The sequence below is a fragment of the Xenopus tropicalis genome, chromosome 5 (assembly GCF_000004195.4).
Source record: "Xenopus tropicalis strain Nigerian chromosome 5, UCB_Xtro_10.0, whole genome shotgun sequence".
Classification (NCBI taxonomy): domain Eukaryota; kingdom Metazoa; phylum Chordata; class Amphibia; order Anura; family Pipidae; genus Xenopus; species Xenopus tropicalis.
This window is the reverse complement of record NC_030681.2, coordinates 49557456-49579354: the sequence shown is the minus strand read 5'-3', so window position 1 is coordinate 49579354 and position 21899 is coordinate 49557456. Positions and strand designations below refer to the sequence as shown.

Sequence of the window (21899 nt, the reverse complement as noted above, 5' to 3'; positions counted from 1 at the left end):
TAAAGGGGTAGTTCAACTTTGAATTAACTTTTTTCTGAGACAATCTGCATTTGGTCTTCATTTTTAATTTTTTGTGTATTTTGAATTATATATATTTTTCAGCAGCTCACCAGCAGCTTTTCAAAGTTTATTATTCCTTTGTAAACCTAAAAGGCATTCAAAGGACTTAGTAATACTGCTGCATGTAACTCAAGTCAGTTTTTATCATTAATATGTATTGGCAGGTTGGATGTATATTGCCTATTCATCAAGAAATATTGCACGGCTTGTTTAGGCCACAGGTTAAGAGGCATTTGAAAAGAAGTCTCAGATGCAATCTCAGTATTTTTTTCTACTTGCCATATTTCCACAGGGTGACTTATATACATGAATAATAATAGCTTTCACAAGTCTTTACAGAACGACCGTACCTTGCTTTGTAATTTTATGCTATTTTCAAGTGTTTCCACTTAGCCCACATAGAACTTTAACTCCAGCCACCAGAATATGCACCTGTTCTTTTTTGTTCATTGCAGGCTTTGATTTAATATCAGTGGCCTTACTAGCAAAGAGACAAAGGTGAACCTTCCTTCTAAAGCAAGCTTGGAATCTGAGAACAAAAGGAAAGTACACAGAGGGGTTTAATCCCAGATGTCCCAATAGGGGGTAAAATGGAGTGTTGGAGATTGGGGCATGGATCACTTAGTATAAAACAGTGATCTTCTACTTTGTTTTACTTGAAATGCAGTTTCAATCAGCTACCAACATGCTCCCTCAACGTGCAATGAAAGCAACACAACACATTTTTCTTTTAAACTTTTAATTCCATAATTAGTATTGCTGATTAATATTGCAGATGCAACTGGTAGGTGCAAAAATTCATGCCTTATACACAAAGCAGTTTTACCCAAATTGGCGTAAATCTAGGTTAGTGCCAATGGCAAGAGTAAATAAGACTCTAAAAGCAAGGATTAGCACCAAAGGCGAAAGGGAGAACTATATATTACACTCGCTACTCAGCAAACATTTAGTGCAGGGTTCAGTGCATGCTAAACATTTACATCAAGGTTTTGTGTAAATATATGTCCAGATTCTACCTGGGACTTGTGCATTTAGCTGTGGATGCAGCTGTGCATAATTTACTTACTAGCGCAATATTTTTAATTTGAATTGGTGATTTTTTTTTAATTTAACACAATATTGCTTAAATTCTGGAAATTGATGCTGTGTTGTGGGGTAATTTGGCAAAATTACATTTCCCACTTTGCCCACAGTAATATAAGAAAGTCTAGTTAAGGATTGTGAGGCTAGCAGAAATTCCAGCTCATATGTACAGTAAGTACACTAACATTAATACTGGCAGAGCAGAAGTGCCACTAACTTGCCCTGCATTGGTAAATGTTGAGCAAGTTGTGGCCCAAGCTTATTTTGGGAATTCCAATGCAAAAACATGGCCGTTTGAATGTGTTTTTTTCATTAGTAAATGTGCCCTTTGTGTTCTACATTCTCTTAGCAACGCGTCAATGTAGCCTTTAATTTGTCAGTGTTGCTCTTGATTATTTGTTCTTATGCTTAAAAGAAGGGACACATGCTATGCATAACATTTCTTAATTAGGGTTAAGGGTTCTCTCTGTTTCAAAAGAATAGTTAGAAATAAATAATACAGTGATAAAATGTAGTTTGGGGGTTTTGCCTGTTGTAATTAGGTTGCTGAACTCCTAAGTAACTAACTTTGCATAATACATAAGAGTACTTGTCAGCTACAGTATGTATTAATACTATTAAATAACAGGCCTGGCCCTTTAAATTCTCAAGGTAAACTTCAGTCTCAGAGTAAAGCTGTAATCTAACAGGGAGAAGAAAATACTGTAAATAATTAGAAATCTTTACATGTCTAAGAGGCCCTAAAAGCCATTGATTTTTGGTTGTTTGATCTCTCTAATGCAATAAAAAAATGCACAAACGGTCAGTGTAGTTTGTCACATACTTTCATTTGCTTCCTTGACCTCCTCTACATGATACATATCTAACTGCATACAAAGGTAGCTGCAGTAGATAAGATTGAAAAACAAGCCCTGTATATACCGAACAGAAACCACATATTTGAGTTTTCATTACACATCCTGTCTTGGCCTTCCTTTCTTTATGGCACTCAGACTTTGCTCTGTAGAAATACCCTTCGTCACCTTTAGATCTAAAGAGAAAAAAAAAGCATGTGATTGGTTTAATAGTCCATATATTAAAGGTCTTAAACTATTTACAGGCCTTATAGTTCTATATACGTATTATTACCTGTAAGCAAAAATGTAGAGGTTTTTATTCCTATTCAAAAAAAATCATACCCCTTGGGGCCAACTTTGCTTCCAGAACTGCTAGATTAGTAGCACAGAAACAACAGTTTATTTCCAAAAGCAGCCCAGTGTGGGAAGTGCAAAAATCAAATTAAAAGATCCACGATTTAACCACAATGCAGCATGGGTTGTACATTAACTAATTACTACCCACACACCCTAGAAATAACTGCAGGCACACACAGGTTACATGGTGGTGCTAGGCTACAACATTTTAAATTAAAACTTGTACAGAAATTAAATTACACAGGCTGCTGTATCATTAACAAATGCTTAGCTCACCACCACGAATGGAGGCATTAAGTTTGATTTCAGTTGTAAAAACCCTCTTTTACAACTGAAATCAAACTTAATGCCTCCATGCCATACCCTTTGTCTGTCTCTACCTAGAAAATCCAGATTGACTTCACCAGCATTTCTAAAAAAAATAACACCAATAATGTTAATTAAGTTTAGCTAATGCAGACAGGACACACATTTAAAATCAGATTACCAATGCTCTATCTTCTTAATGGTATGTGCTGATAATCCCAGTATAGAAGCCTGAGTTGCTGCCCCAATACGAAAAGAATAGGAACTGTTGCCCTCCTCATTTATCCCCAAGGAGGCTAAGCTTCTAGCTTGAGTTATCAGAATAAATGAACTTTGCAGAAGCTGACGCAGGAGATCAGAGTGGCAAGTTGCTTAACAGTCTCCCCATTGGATCTGTGCCTTGAGGCCCTCCACCAATCAAAGAACCACCTATAACCCCAAATAAGAAGCTGTATCAACAGAAATGGAAACGATGGGGGTGGGGGTTTGAACCATAACTCACACATTACTATGAGTTTACCAGGGGGCATTCACCCCCTTTTTAGCGAAACAGCAAAAAATTAATGAAATATGGCTACCGCGTGACTTTTTTAATGCACACAACTTATTTGACGTGACCGCAACTTATTTGATGAGGCCGCAGTTTCTTTCTCACTCCACCAATTTTTGTTATGCCAAAAGTTTGCGGCAGTTTCATGAAAAAATTTGCTAATGGTGAAATGCAGAATTTTGCTGCAAATCCATGCCTATCAAAAAAATTTGCTCATTACTAGTGTTACTGTTTCTAGAGTGGGATGGCACATACACATTTCTGTTTATGTGTTATTATATCCAGCTATTTTATTTTTTCACAATATCCACAGCCAGCAAGATTAATAAAATAATAAAAATGTGTTTTTTTAACCGTAACTTTAATGACTGACAGTAATTTATAATATCAATGTGATGTGTTTTTTTAGATCATGTTCTATATAAATCTTTGCCTTTAATGCTATAGTGATTCACACATAAGGGGTCATTTACAACAGCAAGTGCAATTTTGTGCCCAAGTCGCCATGTTTGTTCCCCACAATGCAGCATTTGTTCCCCACAAATCCAGTGTTATTGCTGTCAACTGCAACTGCAGTTTTACTTGTAAATTACCACTATAGTACCAGTTCCTAAAGGAGCTTTCAATCTAGATAATTGTGCGTATACCACAGGCCTACAAATACACCAGAGGCAAAGTCATTAGAAGCCATTTAACCTACAAGTGTGTTAGGAAGGAACTGGAGCACACAGAGGAAGCACTGGCAAACTTGGCAACAATATGCACACCCCATGCATTTAGTGCCCTCCTTGGAATGGATGCCAAACCCAAGTGCTAAGGTACATTTTCCTAAATATTATGGGGGAAACAGTTTTCTTGTGAATTCATGATAACTACTGCCACTGACACTGGGCCATTTACTGCTCTGATTTTTTTTTCCGATCCAGATTTTTTTGCACTAAAAGTTGCAGGGAAAAAAAATGAAAATTTTTCAAGATTTACAATGCGTAAAAACAGTTAAAAATCCAAATGTGACAATTCGCTAGCTAAGACTTGCCGTGATCATGTAAAAATCAATGGCAGATGTCCCTTTAATGGGAAGGGACATCTGCCACCTTTAGAGGTTTTAGATTTTTTAAAACTTGCCGAGATCATGTAGAAGTCAGTGGCAGATGTCCCTGTCGAGGTCATGTAGAAGTCAATGGGAGTTGTCCTAAGTAAATTATAACAATCTTTATTTAATTTGTGATTTTAGATGTTTTCTGGGGTTTTTTGTTTGAAAGCCCACAAAGATTTGTGGAAGAAAAGCGTGCTCTTTTTGTTTTCATTCCACATTTAAATTCGCTCCCGCTTTTTCAATTTGGATCTTTTAATAAATGACTAGACATTTGTGGTTTTATTGGAAATTAGAAAATCTCTAAAACCAGGAAATGTTAATAAACCTGCCTCTGTATGTTAATTTCACCATAAAGTGAGATGGCATACACATCCTATGATTGTGTTTACGTGCACTTCTGTTCACCTGCTCAAGTCAGAATATCTAAAAGATTATAATTGGGCTCCTAAGACAAAAAAGGTGACAGAGGTTAAAGCTGCCACAGCCTTAGCGCTCAAAGATAACTCTATTATAGGTTTGTTAATGATCAAGGTTTTTCCTGGGATGATAAAAGCAGAAAGGCAAAGAAAGATATTTTTAAAGCACAGTGCATTGTATAAGACTGAGAGCAGCTTTAATAGGCTACCCAGGAGAAAAGACCTAGAGTTACTGATCCAGAAAGCACAGACAGAGCTATGCACACTAATTATGCCTACACAGACAGCAGAGAGTTCTTTTCCTGACAGCCAGATGTTGCAAATAACTGGTCATTGAGCTAAACTGTATTGCACTTGATCATAGGTTTGCCTTTAGCTCTGATAAATGTCCTTAAAGGACAGAAGTTCAGTGGCCCTGTTAAACCAACCATCAACTTCTAAATATAAAAATAGTACAATACAAAAATGTTTATCTCATACTGTCTTAAAGAAACCAGAGTTGCACTCAAGAAAATGTTAATATTCGAAAGAAAATGACTGATCCATTCTAATGATAACAGTACAGTGAGCTGTATCTATGGCAGGTGCTGCTGAACAGACAACAATGACTAATTATTTTGTAGGCAACCCAAGAAAAAGATGCTTGTCAAGTTCAAGTCTTGATATTTAATTACAATGAAAAATACTAGGATAGTTTAGAGACAAGAAGAAATGCTAAAGTTACTTAGATTAAGTATGTCATAAGAACTGTAGATTGCAAAATTTTAATCTATAACCTCATAATTTTTAATTGGGAAGGTCTTTCTTTCATTGCAATACTCTATAGACAACAGGCAAGGGAACCTGATCTTATTTAAATGGTATTATTAAACAGTAAATTTTCTGTAGTCTTTTTGGTAGGATAGTTTGGAGTGGGTTTATCCACTGTAACCCCTATGTAATTGGGGCCTTATGCAGTTGACCTCTCTTTCCTCTAGCTGTTGATACTGTTCTTTCTCTAGAACCCGTCTTACGTTATTTTCTCAACTATTATATGATGGTTGCAAATTACTCAACTAATGTCTTTTACACCAATACCAAGGTGGGGGCAGGGTGCCATTAATCCTGACTTCCTGCAATAACTATTTTTGGGGGTCCATGAAATAGTGGCAACATAAAAATTGTATCTAGAAGATTACAGTGAATACTAGTGATGAGCAAATCTGTCCTGTTTTGCTTTGCAGAAAAATTTGCGAAACTTCAGAAAAATTCACAAAACGGCAAAAAATTCACGGAACGCAACTTTTTTTTGCTGTGTGTGACTTTTTTTACGTGACCGCACCCATTTTTGACACAAGCACATTTTTTTTATGTGACCCCAAATTTTCAACGGAAAAATATTGTAGATACTTCGTGAACAAATAGCAGATGGCGATGTCTGAAAATTTGCTCATCACGAGTACTCTTGTTTTACTCAGAAAACAGTAAAACATTTTAAATGCATTGTCTTAATCTGTCTATAATTACATTTTCATCACTAGAACTAAAGAACTCAAGTAAATTTACTAAATATAATGAAATACCCATCTGAATTATCTAGTAATATTTATTTAGTTTTGTTATAGAAGCACCAATTAATAAAAACATTAGTGTTAATGTCAATTACAGCTAATATAATATTTATGTATAAGTGCCCTTTATTTGTAAATTAAAAGAAATTGTTTCATTTTATTCTATCTTATGACAATGTGAAATGTGCCAATACTACAAACATGTGTATTTCTCTAAGTACAGTCTACACTGACAGTGAGAGATTAAATGCTCATCATGATCCTGTTTTAGATTTGAGCTAAAATGTTAACGTCACTGCTCTGATTGGATTTCTTACTTTCAGCTGATATCTAATCTTAAACGAAACAGTAAATTATGTAGTTTGATTGTAGGAAAACTAAATACTATTACCCATGTACAAGACAGATGATTATCCTGTAAAGAGTAAAGATTCACTGAGCCTCCAACACAATTGCAATATATTTTATCAGGTTAACACGGAATACATAACCAGGACATACAACTCCACTCTTGGGTCCCACTATTAATAAGACCCAGAGATACATTTTCTAATGTTAATTGCCTTGAATGTGGATTAAAGGTGAATATAGCAGATAGGGGATGTTCTTTTTTCCCATAAAAATGACCAGCACACCAGCGGCATTCCTATGGTGATTGTGAAATATACTTGTAAGTAATGCTGTGATGGCAGATTTTCTTAATACTTTTAAGAGTGGCTTTGGATGGTTTCTTCAGCAGACATAATACGTGACTATATAGATAGACTTTGGTCTTTTTTCAACTCAACGTGACTACAGTATGTACTACGTACATTATTTGTTCTTACAGGGACACAGACACCCACATGTGATTATGATGGCAACCCTGATTACTTTTATTCTAGTGCCTATTTCTGGGTACAGCTTAAATATATAGTACAAGCCTGAGATCTCCTATAATGTATTTTTCTGCCAAACCTGAAGACTAGGCAATGTCTGTAGGGCTGTCTAAAGGTACTGCTAAGATTCAGCTGGATCTGTGACAATCTAGAGAACATGCTAAGATAAGCAGAAAATCCATGGGTAATACAAAGTAGGGGCCACCTTTCAGACTCTTCTCTAAAACATCTGACTGGTACCTTGAGGGTACAGAATTCCATTGCACATATTTAAAATCGTGGTGAGATTAGAATAAAATGCTCCCTGAACATATTTCAGTATGGCTGCATACTATTCCTATAGCAACCCTCCTTGATCTTTGTTCTACAGATCCTAGCAAATTAGAAAAAAAACCTGTCTGCAACTTTTGCATATTCTGTTGACAAATCTTACAAATGTGTTAAAAAAGTGCCAATGTTAAAAATATGCTAATGAGTATTACAACTCTAATTGTTGAATTAAACTTATTATTATGTCCCCTTCACATTGCAATACATTTAAACAGTTGGAAAATATGACATCTGTCACCCTGTCATCTCAGTATTGGACTCCTCATTCTCCTTCTCTGAACATATATATACCACTGCCACTTCTTCCTATGCCCCATATCATTTGCTTTTTTTTCACAAATAGCTAAGATGCTTATGGGTGCTCTCATCCTGTCCTCCCTAACTCACAGTTTTCTCCAGTAAAGTATGAATTAAAGTATGCTGATAGAATCCTCCTCCACTTACAGCTCAATATATTAGTTCTCTGTGTCACCATCTATTTCTGGTTGACTCTTTTGTTCATCTCAGAGCCACTGCCTGGTCACATCACCCACCTCTACTGCTGTTTCCCCCTTAAACCTTTCTCTCTTGCCACCCTTAAATTCCTTCAGAGAGAAGCTTTCTTTCAAACCTCAAAGTCTACCTCTTGGAGCACCTGCCTAACATCTGTGACATTCATTATTATATTGACCCCGTATTGTACAACTCTGCATACACAAGTAGCGTTTTATGAGTAAAAATGGACATGCATTCTACTCTTTCCTATTATACTACTATGGTCTTGTATATCTCAGGATACAGATTAGTTCCTTGACAGTATTTTTTTTTTTACATTCTGACTTTTGCATTCTCCTTGAAAAGGGGTTCACTAACCAATTCAGAAAGCTTCTCCAGTTAGAAGCTTCCCTTTATAAATCATGTACCACCAGCTCCCCACAACGATGCACAGATCTCTGTTATGGCTAATGTGCATTGAATAGCTGCTATCGGGCTCAGTTGAACCAACTAAACTGGTAAAGGGGATGGAAGATTTAAGCTATGAGGTTAGACTGTCGAGGTTGGGGTTGTTTTCTCTGGAAAAGAGGCACTTGCGAGGGGACATGATTACTCTGTACAAGTACATTAGAGGGGATTATAGGCAGTTGGGGGATGTTCTTTTTTCCCATAAAAACAATCAGCGCACCAGAGGTCACCCCTATAGATTAGAGGAACAGAGCTTCCATTTGAAGCAGCGTAGGTGGATTTTCATGGTGAGGGCAGTGAGGCTGTGGAATGCCCTTCCTAGTGATGTAGTAATGGCAGATTCTGTTAATGCCTTTAAGAGGGGCCTGGATGAGTTTTTGAACAAGCAGAATATCCAAGGCTATTGTGATACTAATATCTACAGTTAGTATTACTGGTTGTATATATATAGTTTATGTATGTGAGTGTATAGATTGGTTAGTATAGGTTGTGTGCTGGGTTTACTTGGATGGGTTGAACTTGATGGACAATGGTCTTTTTTCAACCCTATGTAACTATGTAACTATGTAACTAAGTTGCCATTATAGCTTTTGCAGGCATTGCAACAAGTTTGATGCTAAGTGCTAAATAGAACAGTCATAAATATGTATGCCACAATAAATGCAAAACTCTGTTTTAATTTTCACCTTGCTCCATAAGGCAGCTTGATAAAATTATGATAAACACATAACATCACGTTTAATTCTTCTCAAATCCTCAGAATAATAATTTATATCTAGATTCCATTTTTGGTAGTGGAGGACAGAACAATCTAATGTATCAGTTTGACCCAGAAAGGGAAAAAATATCTGACTACAGTACAGCAATTGCACTTGTCCCTGGATTAGAGAAAAACTAATCCATTCTACTAAAGAACTGAACTAAAGAACTAAATTTTACAACATTTTATACTTTAATATAAAGACATAATGCCCTTTCTTGAACAATTCTATCTGTACACTATCTTCAGAGAGAGAGAGGAACTACAACTGTATGCACCATAAAAAGCCTTTTCTGCACCTAAAGATTAATCCTCAAATTTTTTAAAGGACAAGTAAAGTCAAAATCTATTAAGCACACTATTCAATAGTACTACTATTGCTATGTAGAAACGCTATATTTCTGGCTTGCCTAGTGAAAGATTTACAGATATACACTTACTACATTCTACATACTTGTTTCAGTGAACGGCGCTGCCATCTTTAGTAAGGGACTTTCCCTCACCGTCTCTACTGCGCATGCCTCCCCAACATCCTCCAGCATCCTCTCTGGAATGATCCTACTGGAATGAAGTATTACCATTGAATCTAAACTTTTATAAGAAGGGTTTGGGGAAAATTTGCACTCTGAAAAATTTTATGCATTTTTTGAAAAGGGACCCTTATAATCTACCTAGTTTTAGACAACTAATATTTATAGATTCACTGCTTCAGTGCACAGAAACCTGTGCTGTAATACACAACCCTATAGTACACTACTGACTGCGTAACCTTATTCTAATGCAAGTAGGTAGAATTTGCTACTCTATGAACTTTATCCCTCAACAAGTTTTGCTTCATGTCTAATATTTATAACTTTGATACAATTTAATGTTGTGGCACTCTATGTAAAACCATATATGGTCAGGAAAAGTGTTATAATTTTATGTAAATATATAACTGAGTGTAAATGTGTGTATAGCCTTTTTTTGGTATAAAATCTATTCCTTAGAGTTGCTGCAATGATCACCACATGAGAAGGGTAGGATGGTCTTCAGTAGACACTGGGAAAGTTGCCAGAATGGATAAGAGATAAACTGCAGGAACTCATCCTAGTCTGCTAACATGAAGCTAAAATGGAAATTCACCTTTTACCATGACAAGCACAGAGTCAAAGCTCCCTACTGAATAATTAAAAGGTGAATGTCCTTGAGTGGCCCAGTTAAGGTCTTGAACTAAAACCAGCTTGTGGCACTACATACAAATTGCAGTCCATAAATCATTTTCATTGAGAGACCTTGAAAAAAATCAACTAATAATTGTGATACTCAACTTTAAAAAGTGTAAGGCTGGTGCACATTTACCTAATGTTGGATTGTTTTTCATTTAATTCTTAGTAAAAATTTTGGACATAAGCTATTCTGTATAATAATCATTATTGTATGTGTAGGAGCTATCATTTAATTGCGCTGAAGTGGTAAATAAAATACGGTACAGGGCCTGGGGGTTTCCAGATAAGGAGTCTTTCCATAATATGGATCCGCATATCAACCCAATAGGATTGGTTTGCCTCCAACAAGGATTAATGATATCTTAGTTGGGATCAAGTACAAGGTACTGTTTTATTATTGCAGAGAAAAAGAAAGTAACTTTTAAAAATGTGAATTATTTGATTAAAATGGAGTCTATAAGAGATGTCTTTCCAGTAATTTGGAGCTTTCTGGTAAACAGGTTTCCAGATAACTAATCCCATAGTTGTATGACTTCTAAACAGCAATGCAATGGTCATCAAATAGCAGACTGCTTTACTTGCGTGAGCACACAAGCATTTATCTTTCATTCAGCAAAAATTGAGTAGGTAAATAAACCAAAGGCAGTTGCAATGCAATGAAATATGGCAGCTTTTAAAGAAAACTAATACCCTCACTCACAGTTATAAACTAATAGCCCCATGCACAGGGCCCATTTTCCCAACCACATCACTGGCAGCATGTAAAAGCCAATGGTCCACCCATACTGGCTGTATCACCAGAGATTTGTGAGGCATTGTTGGTGGCCGCCATGTTTTATTCTGTTACATCCAATGTATCGCATTGGTACGCAGAAGCATGTTTAGTCGAACAGCGCACAAGCTCGCCTGTTCCTAGGTTCCATGGCACATATTAATATTTGTAAACTGCTGCTGGGAGATATGCACAAAATGCAATTTAATTAAAGGTGGCAGCAGCTAAACCCACTATTCTGTTTGAGAAGCTTTTAAGCGAAACCATTAGTATTTCAACTTGCACTTCTGTCAGGTGTCTTAGTAAGTAACCCCTTATGACTTTTATTGTATTCTTTTTTATCTCCTTGTTTCTGTTGTGCAGCAAGGACCCATTTAATATATGATTGGATCTATATGTGTGTCTAAATTGTGTTACATGTGTCCAGTGCAGTCAAAGATATGTTCTTGGATGTTCCAAAAATCATCCAACATGTGATCAGCTTTATCTTGCCACAGCCAATAATGCGACAATTTGTCACATACTAACGCTTAGCACATGGTTCTCCTTAACGCTTCATTATCCCAACTTGCATATGCAAACTAGGGTTCAGATTCAGTTCAGCATTCGGTCGAATCTTTCGCAAAGGATTCAGGATTTGGCTGGATCCTAAAATAGTCGATTCGGTGCATCCCTAATTTCAGTGGATGTGAATTATTAATTTATTATTGTACATAATCCCAGTAACAGTGTCACTTCCTATTATTTAGGTTAGGTAAATACTTGTTTTATTAATCTACAGTTTTATTTTATCTCTCTGGATCTGAACAACAATATAAATATGGCTTACAAAAATGAAGCAAAAACCTGCTCTTATTTCACCGCAGAACTGCTGCCTGTCATGCGGTGTTATATGGCTTTATTTGCTGTGAAGAATAATAGTAAAGTGTGACATTGACAAAGCAGATTATACCTCTTTGCAAATTTCAGAGAAGCCTGTCGCAGAGCAGAACATAGCTGCCAGACAGGAGGTCATTCATTCTTTAACATTACTTTGCTGCCAAAAGATAGAACAGCAGAAAGAAAACAAAATACAAATAAGGCAGAGCATTTTTGGTAACATTTGAAACTGAAGTATTCAATAGAATTTAAAATCATATGGACAGTTCCTGGTTTCCCTATAGACCAGGGGACCTGGCACAGAGTCCTCAGGTACAAAGTAGATTCTTTCAGATAGCTGCATATAGTGATTCAAAGGGATCCTTAAAAATATTGATTTTATCTTCCATTATTGAGAAATTGCCCCTAGGTTTTAAGACAGGTCAAGACTCATTGACCGTTCAAACTGTTTGTAATAATATTATAAAAAATATGTTTCCTGCCTCAAAAAGATGGCTTAGGCAAGAAGATGATTTTAGCAATATGAAGCCCTGATCTTGTTGGGGGACTTAGTGAATATAACACAGATGTTATAGATGCCAATATGCAAAGGGTTGGTTTGCTATATCTCTGCTTCTGTCGAACCTCACTGGTCTGTGCTTCATGATGGCTGGAGCCTGAACCCCCAAGCTAATTCCTATCTGGCATATCTAGTGTTAATGAAAGCACTTTAGAGTATTATCTGAGATGCAAGGAGCTAGAAAAACCCTTTGGGTGAATTTATGTAATGGTTTCTAAGGGGCTGATTTACTAATCCACGAATCCGAAAAATTCGGATTGGAAAACGAACATTTTGCGACTTTTTCGTATCTTTTGCGATTTTTTCGTTGCCGTTACGACTTTCCCGTAAATTGTCGCGACTTTTTCGTAACCGGTATGACTTGCGCGAATTGTCGCGACTTTTTCATAGCCATAACAAATTTCGGGAATTGTCGTGACTTTTTTATTGCCATTATGCCTTTGGAGAATTGTCGCGACTTTTTCATTGCCATTATGCCTTTGGAGAATTGTCGCGACTTTTTCATTGCCATTATAACTTTCGTGAATTGTCGCGACTTTTTCATAGCCATTACGACTTTCGCGAATTAGCGCAACTTTCGTATTGAGAGCTCGAAAAAGTTGCGACAATTCGCGAAAAAGTCGCAAAGTACCGATCATTACAAAAAAACCGCATTCGGACGCTTTTTGGACGTTCGTGGATTAGTAAATGTGCCCCTAAGGCCAACTTTGATTCTACCAAAGATCTAGAAAGAATTCTAAAATTCAGAATTCTAATATTAATATGAAACTGAATACCCTTACATGAGAAATTAACTTATGTGATCATACACCCCACAGGTTGGCCCAGATGACACCAGTCTTAAACACAAAATGGACAATGCAACATACATTATTTTCATACATTCAGAAGATATCCCCAAAGTTTCATGTCTGAAATAATATACCATGTCAATTAGTTAATGGAGATGCCCCATGTACACTCCTCTGCTTTGTGTCTTTTGGGCTTCACCAAAAGCTTGGACCTAAGGGAACCTGATAAAATGGACTTCTTATAGTTACCTCATTTTGAAAATCTGGGGGAAATGGCTTGCCAAACCAAAAGAGGGTGTACAGAATGATGAGCAGGGAATACTGTAATCTAGAGATTGGCATAATGTAGATAGACCCTGCTCTGCATACAGCAATTAAATGCTAACTTCTCTATCATTTGCTTTTTGTAACTGTTACTCTTTACAACTTATTGTTCTATTTGGATCTCTCCTATTCATCTTCCAGTCATTCAAACCTCTGCTTGGTTGCTACAAAAAAATATAAAAATAACGACCTATGCAAGTTTTCTCAGATAATCAAATTCTTGAAGGCACATGTTGTCCACAAGTGGAGTGAGCAAACTGCAATTTTGAGTGCAGTTGAGTGCCATTTTTTCCACAATGCAGAATTCTGTTGTATTTGCGGTCAAAAAGTAGATGCTTTTACTCAAAGCACAAGTAGTTTTAAGTGTGGGGAGTGGTCTCTGTTCACTGAGGTACTGGCTCCCCTAGCTGCAAACTGCTGACAAATATCCTGTTGCCCAGTTACATTTATGGAGTATACATTACTTAGTAAAGTAGAACTTGATACAAAGTTACATTTCTTTTAACTTTCAAGGAAATATAAAACTTTATCAACAAAACATAATTAAAGCATTTCTTTGTTTTTCAGGAAACTATGGAGAAAGTGGTATGGAGGCATTTAAGGAGATGGCTGCTCAAGAAGGCCTCTGCATAGCACACACAGACAAGATCTACAGCAATGCTGGGGAGAGAAACTTTGATCGCCTTCTTAAAAAGTTGCGTGAGAGATTGCCCAAAGCCAGAGTGGTTATTTGCTTTTGTGAGGGGATGACAGTGAGAGGAATTCTAATGGCCATGAGGCGCTTGGGAGTGGCTGGGGAATTTCTGCTCATTGGAAGGTAAGAGTCTCCAAGTTTTTTCTTTAGAATGGAAAATTCATTGAAAGGATATTTTGTGATCACAAGCATTGCATATATATATATATATATACAGTATATATACAGTATATACATATACTGTATATATGTTGTAGTTATGCCTCAAATTAAAACTACAGACAATGTTAAATAACATTATTTAACATTCCATTATATCAATGGTTAATAATCAGCAATTAGCACAAATGAATTAAATCATTCAGCAACAAAAGAAAAAAAAAAAGAGAAAATGCTTCAAATAATGACACTTTTTACAATGCAGTCGCACAGTGAAGAAATGGCATGTTTCTAATATACAGTTTAATGGCTTTCTTTATTTATACCCTTAGCTCTTAATATGACATATACTTTGAACATTACGAACATTACCTTAAGTAGTGTAATTATATAATCAAGGGCTTATGTGTTTTTTTATATATAAATATATCAGGTGTAACATTGCTTCAGTTACAAGAAGCGACAATTTAACATTAAATATTAATACATAATGATTACATTTTGTATATTTGTAAGGACGCACCCTGAGAATCTCTTGCAAAGGGCACTTTACGGCTTTGTGTTCTAGGGAAAAGTGTTTCTGAAAAAGGTGGCTCCTTATTGGAGCAGTGGCAGTTACAATGATGGTTGTATAGCTAGAGGAAATGTCACCTGATGTCACCCTCCCTAGCAACAAACTTATATATACAGTATGCAAGTAAATAGTATTTAGAATCTATGTGTGTATTTACAAAAACAGGGCTTATAAGTTTCAAAATTATGATCATAAAATTGACAAGCCACCATACCTCATCCAGGTAAACCCCATATGGTGGTTCTAACTACTTACCTCTGGTTATATATTCTGACCAGGGCACTGGTTTTATTCACAGGGTATAGCCCTCCCCCACCATTAGCTTATAGGAGAGAGATTGCTAGACCAACACCAATTTTTAAAGGCCTAAGACCACCAATTGGTTTGGCCATTCTTCCTGCAGAATTACTCTGCTAAAGTATCAAATTACGCAAAAGGGGGTTGTGGGAGCACTCCAAGACTAAGTAAAATATATAAGTACAATGAATCGGATCTGGCTAAGTGACCAATGCACATTCCCTGGTCCCCTGGTTTACTACTAATTTAGTGATTTTGCATATTTAGCAAAAACAGGGGTTTTTAGTTATAAAGTTATGATCATAAAATTGACAAACCTCCACACCACTGTCCTGGGGTATTATAAATGGAATTGGCCCTGTATTTATCCTGCTGTGTGCTCCTGTTCCCTAAAAACAGCTTTGGCTTCTTCCATCTTCTCTTTGTTCTGGTCCAGGAAGCGCATGCACTGTAGAGTGCCATGTTATAATGTTGTGAACCCTCCAAACACCCATAAAAGTTTCCTTGTGGGTCTGTTTTATGGGAATGGTAAAATCTTATAGGGGAAGACAGGGATTCTAAACACTGCCAAGATGAAAATGCAGTACAAAGGGGATCAAGCTTACTGGCTGTTATTTCTGCTGTAGCTTTTGTATGGGAGAGATCTTCAAGGCCAACATCCATATTATAAAGGCACAAGTCCAACATAGTGGTGCTATAAATCTATGCAAGTTGTAGCAAGTTTATCACTTGCTTGTGCTCTTTGCGATTAATTTTCAAAATCACCCCTTGCCATCCCCCCCATGGCTGTTGTATTATGTTAACTGACAGTCATATATTCATAAGTGGTATTGGTTGTATTCCAGGTATCTTAGGAAAAGTGTTTTGTGACCAAAGTGTTGGCTCACTGGCTGTTCCTCTCTCTCTGTAGCTTTTCGTGGGAGAGATCTTCAAGTTCACCATCCCTGGTTTAAAGGCATAAGTCCTACATGGTGGGGTTGAATGTTATAAATATATGGAAGTTGGATGTAGCAACTTTATCATTTGGCTTGTTTTGCCCCGAGTGTGTGAAATCGCCCCCTTGCCATCCTCCCATTGCTGGCTATAGGAATTGGGTTAAAATGCCAGCACTCACGATATTCATAAAATGCGCACGTGCATCAAGTGCGTGTTTTAAGGCAAAAAGCCCAAGTCATTGGCATGCCAATAGATTGTTGGTTTTCAGCTTTCTCATTTCTTGTATTTAATGTCAGTTCTTTTTTAGTCCCATGAAATAAAGTTCTCTTTCAAACAGTCAAAGGAATGTTACTGGACCCTGTTTTAATCCAAGTCATTGGCCCTCCCACCCTCCCCATGCCAATAGACTGTTGGTTTTCAGTTTTCTCATTTCTTTTATTTAACGTCAGTTCTTTTTTAGTCCCATTAAATAAAGTTGTCTTTCAAACAGTGAAAGGAATGTTATTGGACCCTGGTTTTATCAATACTTCAAATAGCCCAAAAACAGGTTTGTGGTCCAACTGTCTCATAAGTGAGCAAGAGCCATATTTCAGAACATGAATATCATCCTGATGCCGGCTTTTGTACATCACTCGATCAGTGTAGGAAGGTGTCCTCTGTTTCTTACTGGTGTCATAGTCATCGGACCCGATATTAAATCTATATGTGGGACGGAAATGGATTTTGCCTTCCTTAAATTCTTTGAATATAGAACCTTTAGTCACCTCTTCTGACAGCTGATCATACTGCAGGAGGGACCTCATATCATTCTTTGGAAGGTTTTCTAGGATGGAATCAACTTCCCTCCGACTCTTGCGCAAGCGGAAATTAAAGTCCCCAAACCAAAAGACTTCGTCAAACCGGCTTTTCACATCGTCGGGATCAGAGTAAATGGAGTTTGTGTCAGGAACATTTTTTGGAAGCTGCAGGTCTTTGATTATTTTCTCATAATTCTGTATTCTTTTCTTTACTTTGGAATCTCCTGCCGCAAAGTGGGCATTGATAAAAAGGAATGAGGTTCCAAAGAATGTAAATGAAGCAGCCACAGCCCCTTTGGTCTTAATCATTGGGAAGAATCGCGTAGTGACGGTTGCACATTCAACCTCAGAGCAGAACCACACGAGATCTCGTCTGATAAACAGAGACAGGTACAGGACACCGTGAGCTGCTGAGTGGAGCAAGACATAACGATGCCCCAGTGTCAGCTGCAGACGGTTTTGCCATTCTTGCCTGTTGGGGCAGCCTTCTTGCACTCTGATAACATACAGGTCTTGTGCAGAATCAGCGCCCAATGGAAATAGGAAATCATCTCCAGGTACCCCAGGAAACCATACATTTTTGAAAGAATACATTCTGAAATCCATTCCTCAAGTTAGTGGTTTTTATAACAATTTCTGATTTTTTTTTAAAATCACCTTAAAACTCCTACTTTGCAGCATCTTCTCTCCCATGGGTCATAAAGCACCCAATCACCAGGGGTCGGCAGGCTGGATCACAGCTAAGTAGCTTGATGTCCAAGCACCAGTAGTAGCAAGAAGAAACCCTATATAGGTCCACAATGGCTACATTACTGGCATTGACCTTAACAAACTTGGAAGTGGAAATTATAAAATTGAAATAGAAATTAATATTCCTAACGCAAAGGATATTAATATGGAAAGTAAGAACAATTGAGAGTGCTGTAAAAAACAAGTAGCCAACCAATAGGTTTTTAAAGAAATGAAGAGTGACGCATAGTTAGTACTGGGCCATGTGTGCCATAGTCCTATGACCAGTAACTCATAAAAATAAACCAGATATTTTCTTTCTAGTGATGGGCAAACTAATTTGCCAGGCATGAATTCGCTGTGAAATTCCACGTTTCGCAATTGGCGAATTTTTTTTTTTGACGGGTGACATTTTCTCCAAATTTTTCAGCAAAGTGGGACAGATTCGCTCATCACTATTCTTAGCATATAACCAAGTATATTTATATTATATCACATAAAATGTCCAGCGATAAGGCTAAGTAAAATATACAAGTACAGTGGAAGTGCAACTCATCTGGCCAAATTAGCTACAAGTATACAGTACGCAAGAGATAGGGATTGGGCAATGTACATTCACTGATCTACTGTTTCACTAGTAATTTAGCATCTACTGTATATAGGATAAGTTTTAAACTTTGGGAAAATGGTGTGTAATGGTGATACACATTTTGATGCAGTACCTACTTAGCAAAAAATGTGGATGATAAAAAACAATGCATTGTACCTTTTGTTTAATATATGGCAGTATTCACATTGCACACAGAACATGGATATTTGCAGAGGTTTATGGGGAAACACGTGAAGCCAGTCTAATACCAAGCAAGTGAATGTAACTTTCTTAGGGCAGCAATTATGACACTTTTTAATAGTAACTATTTGATCATCTAGCCTCCAGACCAGTGGTTGTCAAGCTATTTTAGTTCAAACCCCACTTCAAGGTCCAACCTTTGGCTACACCCCTTCATTTAAGAAACAGCCATAGCTCAGAGATGAGTACAGATATAGGGGCCGAATCACTAAAGGTCATTAACGCTTATCACATACTTTTTTGCGTTAAAAAGCATGCGATAAATAAGTACTGATTCATCAACGTAATTTCGCGTTCGTTATCACCAGTGATAAGCGAATCTGTCCCGTTTAGCTTCGCCATAAAATTTGCGAAACAGCGAACAATTTGTGAAATGGCGAAAAATTTGTGAAACGCATTTGTTGTGAATTTTTTGTCGCCTGCAGCTATTTTGCTGTGACCGCGCCCTTTTTTGACGTGACCACGCCAATTTTGACGCACAGCAAAAAAAAAATTTGTGCGCTGAATTTTTCCACAGTGAATTTTCACCGAAGTTTCACGAAACAATTCACCAATGGCGAAATGCAGAAATTCACTGCGAATCATAGCGCATGTGTTAAAAAAGCGCATTATCGGAAAGCGTTATTTTTATCGCATTTCGGTAATTATCGCATAGAAAGAATACTTACGCATGATTCACAAATACATATGAAGTGTTAAACGCGTAAAATGTGTTGATAATTACTGTGAAACTTAACGCCTCCCAGGAGTAGGCGTTACTGAACAAAACTGCAGCTGGTGATTGTCTGTGGTGACAAGATGGAGTTTGCAGTCGGATTTTTTCAAGTATGTGATCTTCCTAGAGTGATGCATGCTTGTGTTTTCAGGGAAATGGTAATTTTCAGAAAAGTAGTTTCAGAAAGTAACTGGTACGTGCGTAATAGCGTGCATTAATATCAAGTGCGACAAAAAATATTGCACATGCGTTAAAATGTTGCTTAAAATCGTTCATCGCCAGATAAATAACGCCAAGAGCATCGCTTCTTAATTCAGACAATGTTCTTTTAGTGAATCGATCGTTAACTTGCACAAAATGTATAATATTTTTAACGCATGCTATAAATAGCACTCATTTTTTCGACCTTTAGTGAATCGGCCCCATAGAAACATATTGGTTTATTAGTCATTCAGCTGTAGTTTCAAGAATATGTAAAAAAGCAGTGTTATATTCACCCCAAATCATACTCTAACCTCAAGCTGGGATTCAGGTATATCTATTAAGAAAATGTTATGAAACAAATGTAAGTATCTCTTTATTTATAAAGCGCTACTTATGTACGCAGCGCTGTACAGTAGAATAGATTAATACAACAGGGGGTTATTAAGATAATAATAGATAAATACAAAGTATAACAATAAATACAAATAAATATAAGATACAGTAACAATACAATAAGTTAAGAGTCAAAGACACAAGAGGATGGAGGTCCCTGCCCTGTAGAGCTTACAATCTATATAAACAAAATGTAATTCTAAGCAACCATCCTGTACTACATTGTTTAAAACTTGAAGTTGTATGTATGTATGTATGTATATCTTTATTTATAAAGCGCTACTTATGTACGCAGCGCTGTACAGTAGAATTCATTAATACAGACAGGGGGTTAAAGATAATGGATAAATACAAAAGATAATGGATAAATACAAAGTACAACAATAAATACAAATAAATACAAGGTGCAGTTGCAATAAGAGTCAGAAACACAAGAGGAAGGAGGTCCCTGCCCCGTAGAGCTTACAATCTATATTTCTGAAGTTCTGTCAGTATCAGTCATACTAACAAATAAATCTGAAACATTGTAATTATTACATATGGACATAGCCAACTTTTTGGGGTTTAGGACCACTTGAATGAATGATTTACCTGTTAACTGCTACAAAAAAACTAGCTGAAAAATCGATAAAGATATTGTAGGAAAATTTGCTTTTGTAATGGTAGGTAAATGTGTTTCTTATACAAAGAAAAGATGGTGGATACATAAAATGCAGAAAATATAGTACTTATTTACTGAAACACACATGTTTGTCTGCAGCACAAAAAAAACAGTCAATCTCACATGAGAATGTAGCCTTCCTGACTACCTCAGGCCCTGAACTACTACACTTTGTTACTCACAGTTCACAAACTTATTTTTTTCACTGAGCCAGGTCACACAGCCTAATTCTACATTACTGGGGTTGTTTCTCTCTGCATGGAGTGCCGGAGAGGAAATATTAAGGGGCACATTTACTTACCCACGAACGGGCCGAATGCGTCCGATTGCGCTTTTTTCGTAATGATCGGTATTTGGCGATTTTTCGGAAAATTGTCGCAACTTTTTTGTTGCCATTCCGAATGTTGCGCAAAATTTGGCGATTTTTTCGTAGCGTTACTACTTGCGCGAAAAGTCGCGACTTTTTCGTAGCCTTCGCGCCGAGTACGAATGATTCGGATTCATTCAAGCTTCAGTATGGTGACTTTTCTTGGGCCAGGTTGGAGCTGCAGGGTGCCATTGAGTCCTATGGGAGGCTTCCAAAATCATGCTAAGTCTGAAAGTTTCGCCCACCGCTTACGAGCGCTCATTACTAAAAAGTCGCGACAAGATACGAGCGCATCGTAATGTCTACGAAAAACTTGCGTTTTTTCGCGCAAATCGTATTGGTAACGAAAAAGTCACGACAATTTCCGAAAAGTCGTAAAGGCGCCGAAAAAAATCACAAAAAATACGAAAAAGTCGCAAAATGTTCGTTTTCCAATCGGAATTTTTCCAATTCGGATTTGGATTCGTGCGTTAGTAAATGTGCCCCTTAGTATTGGCCATAGCCTCCATGATTTGCTGTGTGTGCCATTTATATGGCTGTTACCAGACTTAATTAAAAATGAATTCATCCTTTTTATTTTAATGCATATATTATCTGTTAATGAGCCCATCCATGAACCTTTCTGTATAATTAATTCAAATGGATTAGCAAGCTGTGCCCACAATTATTTTTACTTTGGGATATATCCCACATATGTGCAAAAAAAGTTCCCTCATCCGCGATGTCTGAAACAATCTGTATTGCAATCTGGAAAATATGTTTGGTACCAAATGTCATATAAATGTATTGAATGACTCGGTTTTACATGATTAGTTTGCAGAAATAT

The 21899-nt window shown here is 37.0% G+C and overlaps 1 protein-coding gene across 3 annotated transcripts in view; it reads left to right on the top strand.

Moving 5' to 3' along the window:
* Positions 1-21899, top strand: part of grm1 (glutamate receptor, metabotropic 1) — a 178623-nt gene that overhangs the window by 23671 nt on the left and 133053 nt on the right. For all 3 annotated transcript variants that reach the window (XM_031902669.1, XM_018094187.2, XM_031902670.1), the window contains exon 3: positions 14265-14514. In XM_031902669.1, coding sequence (XP_031758529.1) covers positions 14265-14514 — 250 coding nt within the window. The remainder of the gene's footprint in view (positions 1-14264; positions 14515-21899) is intronic.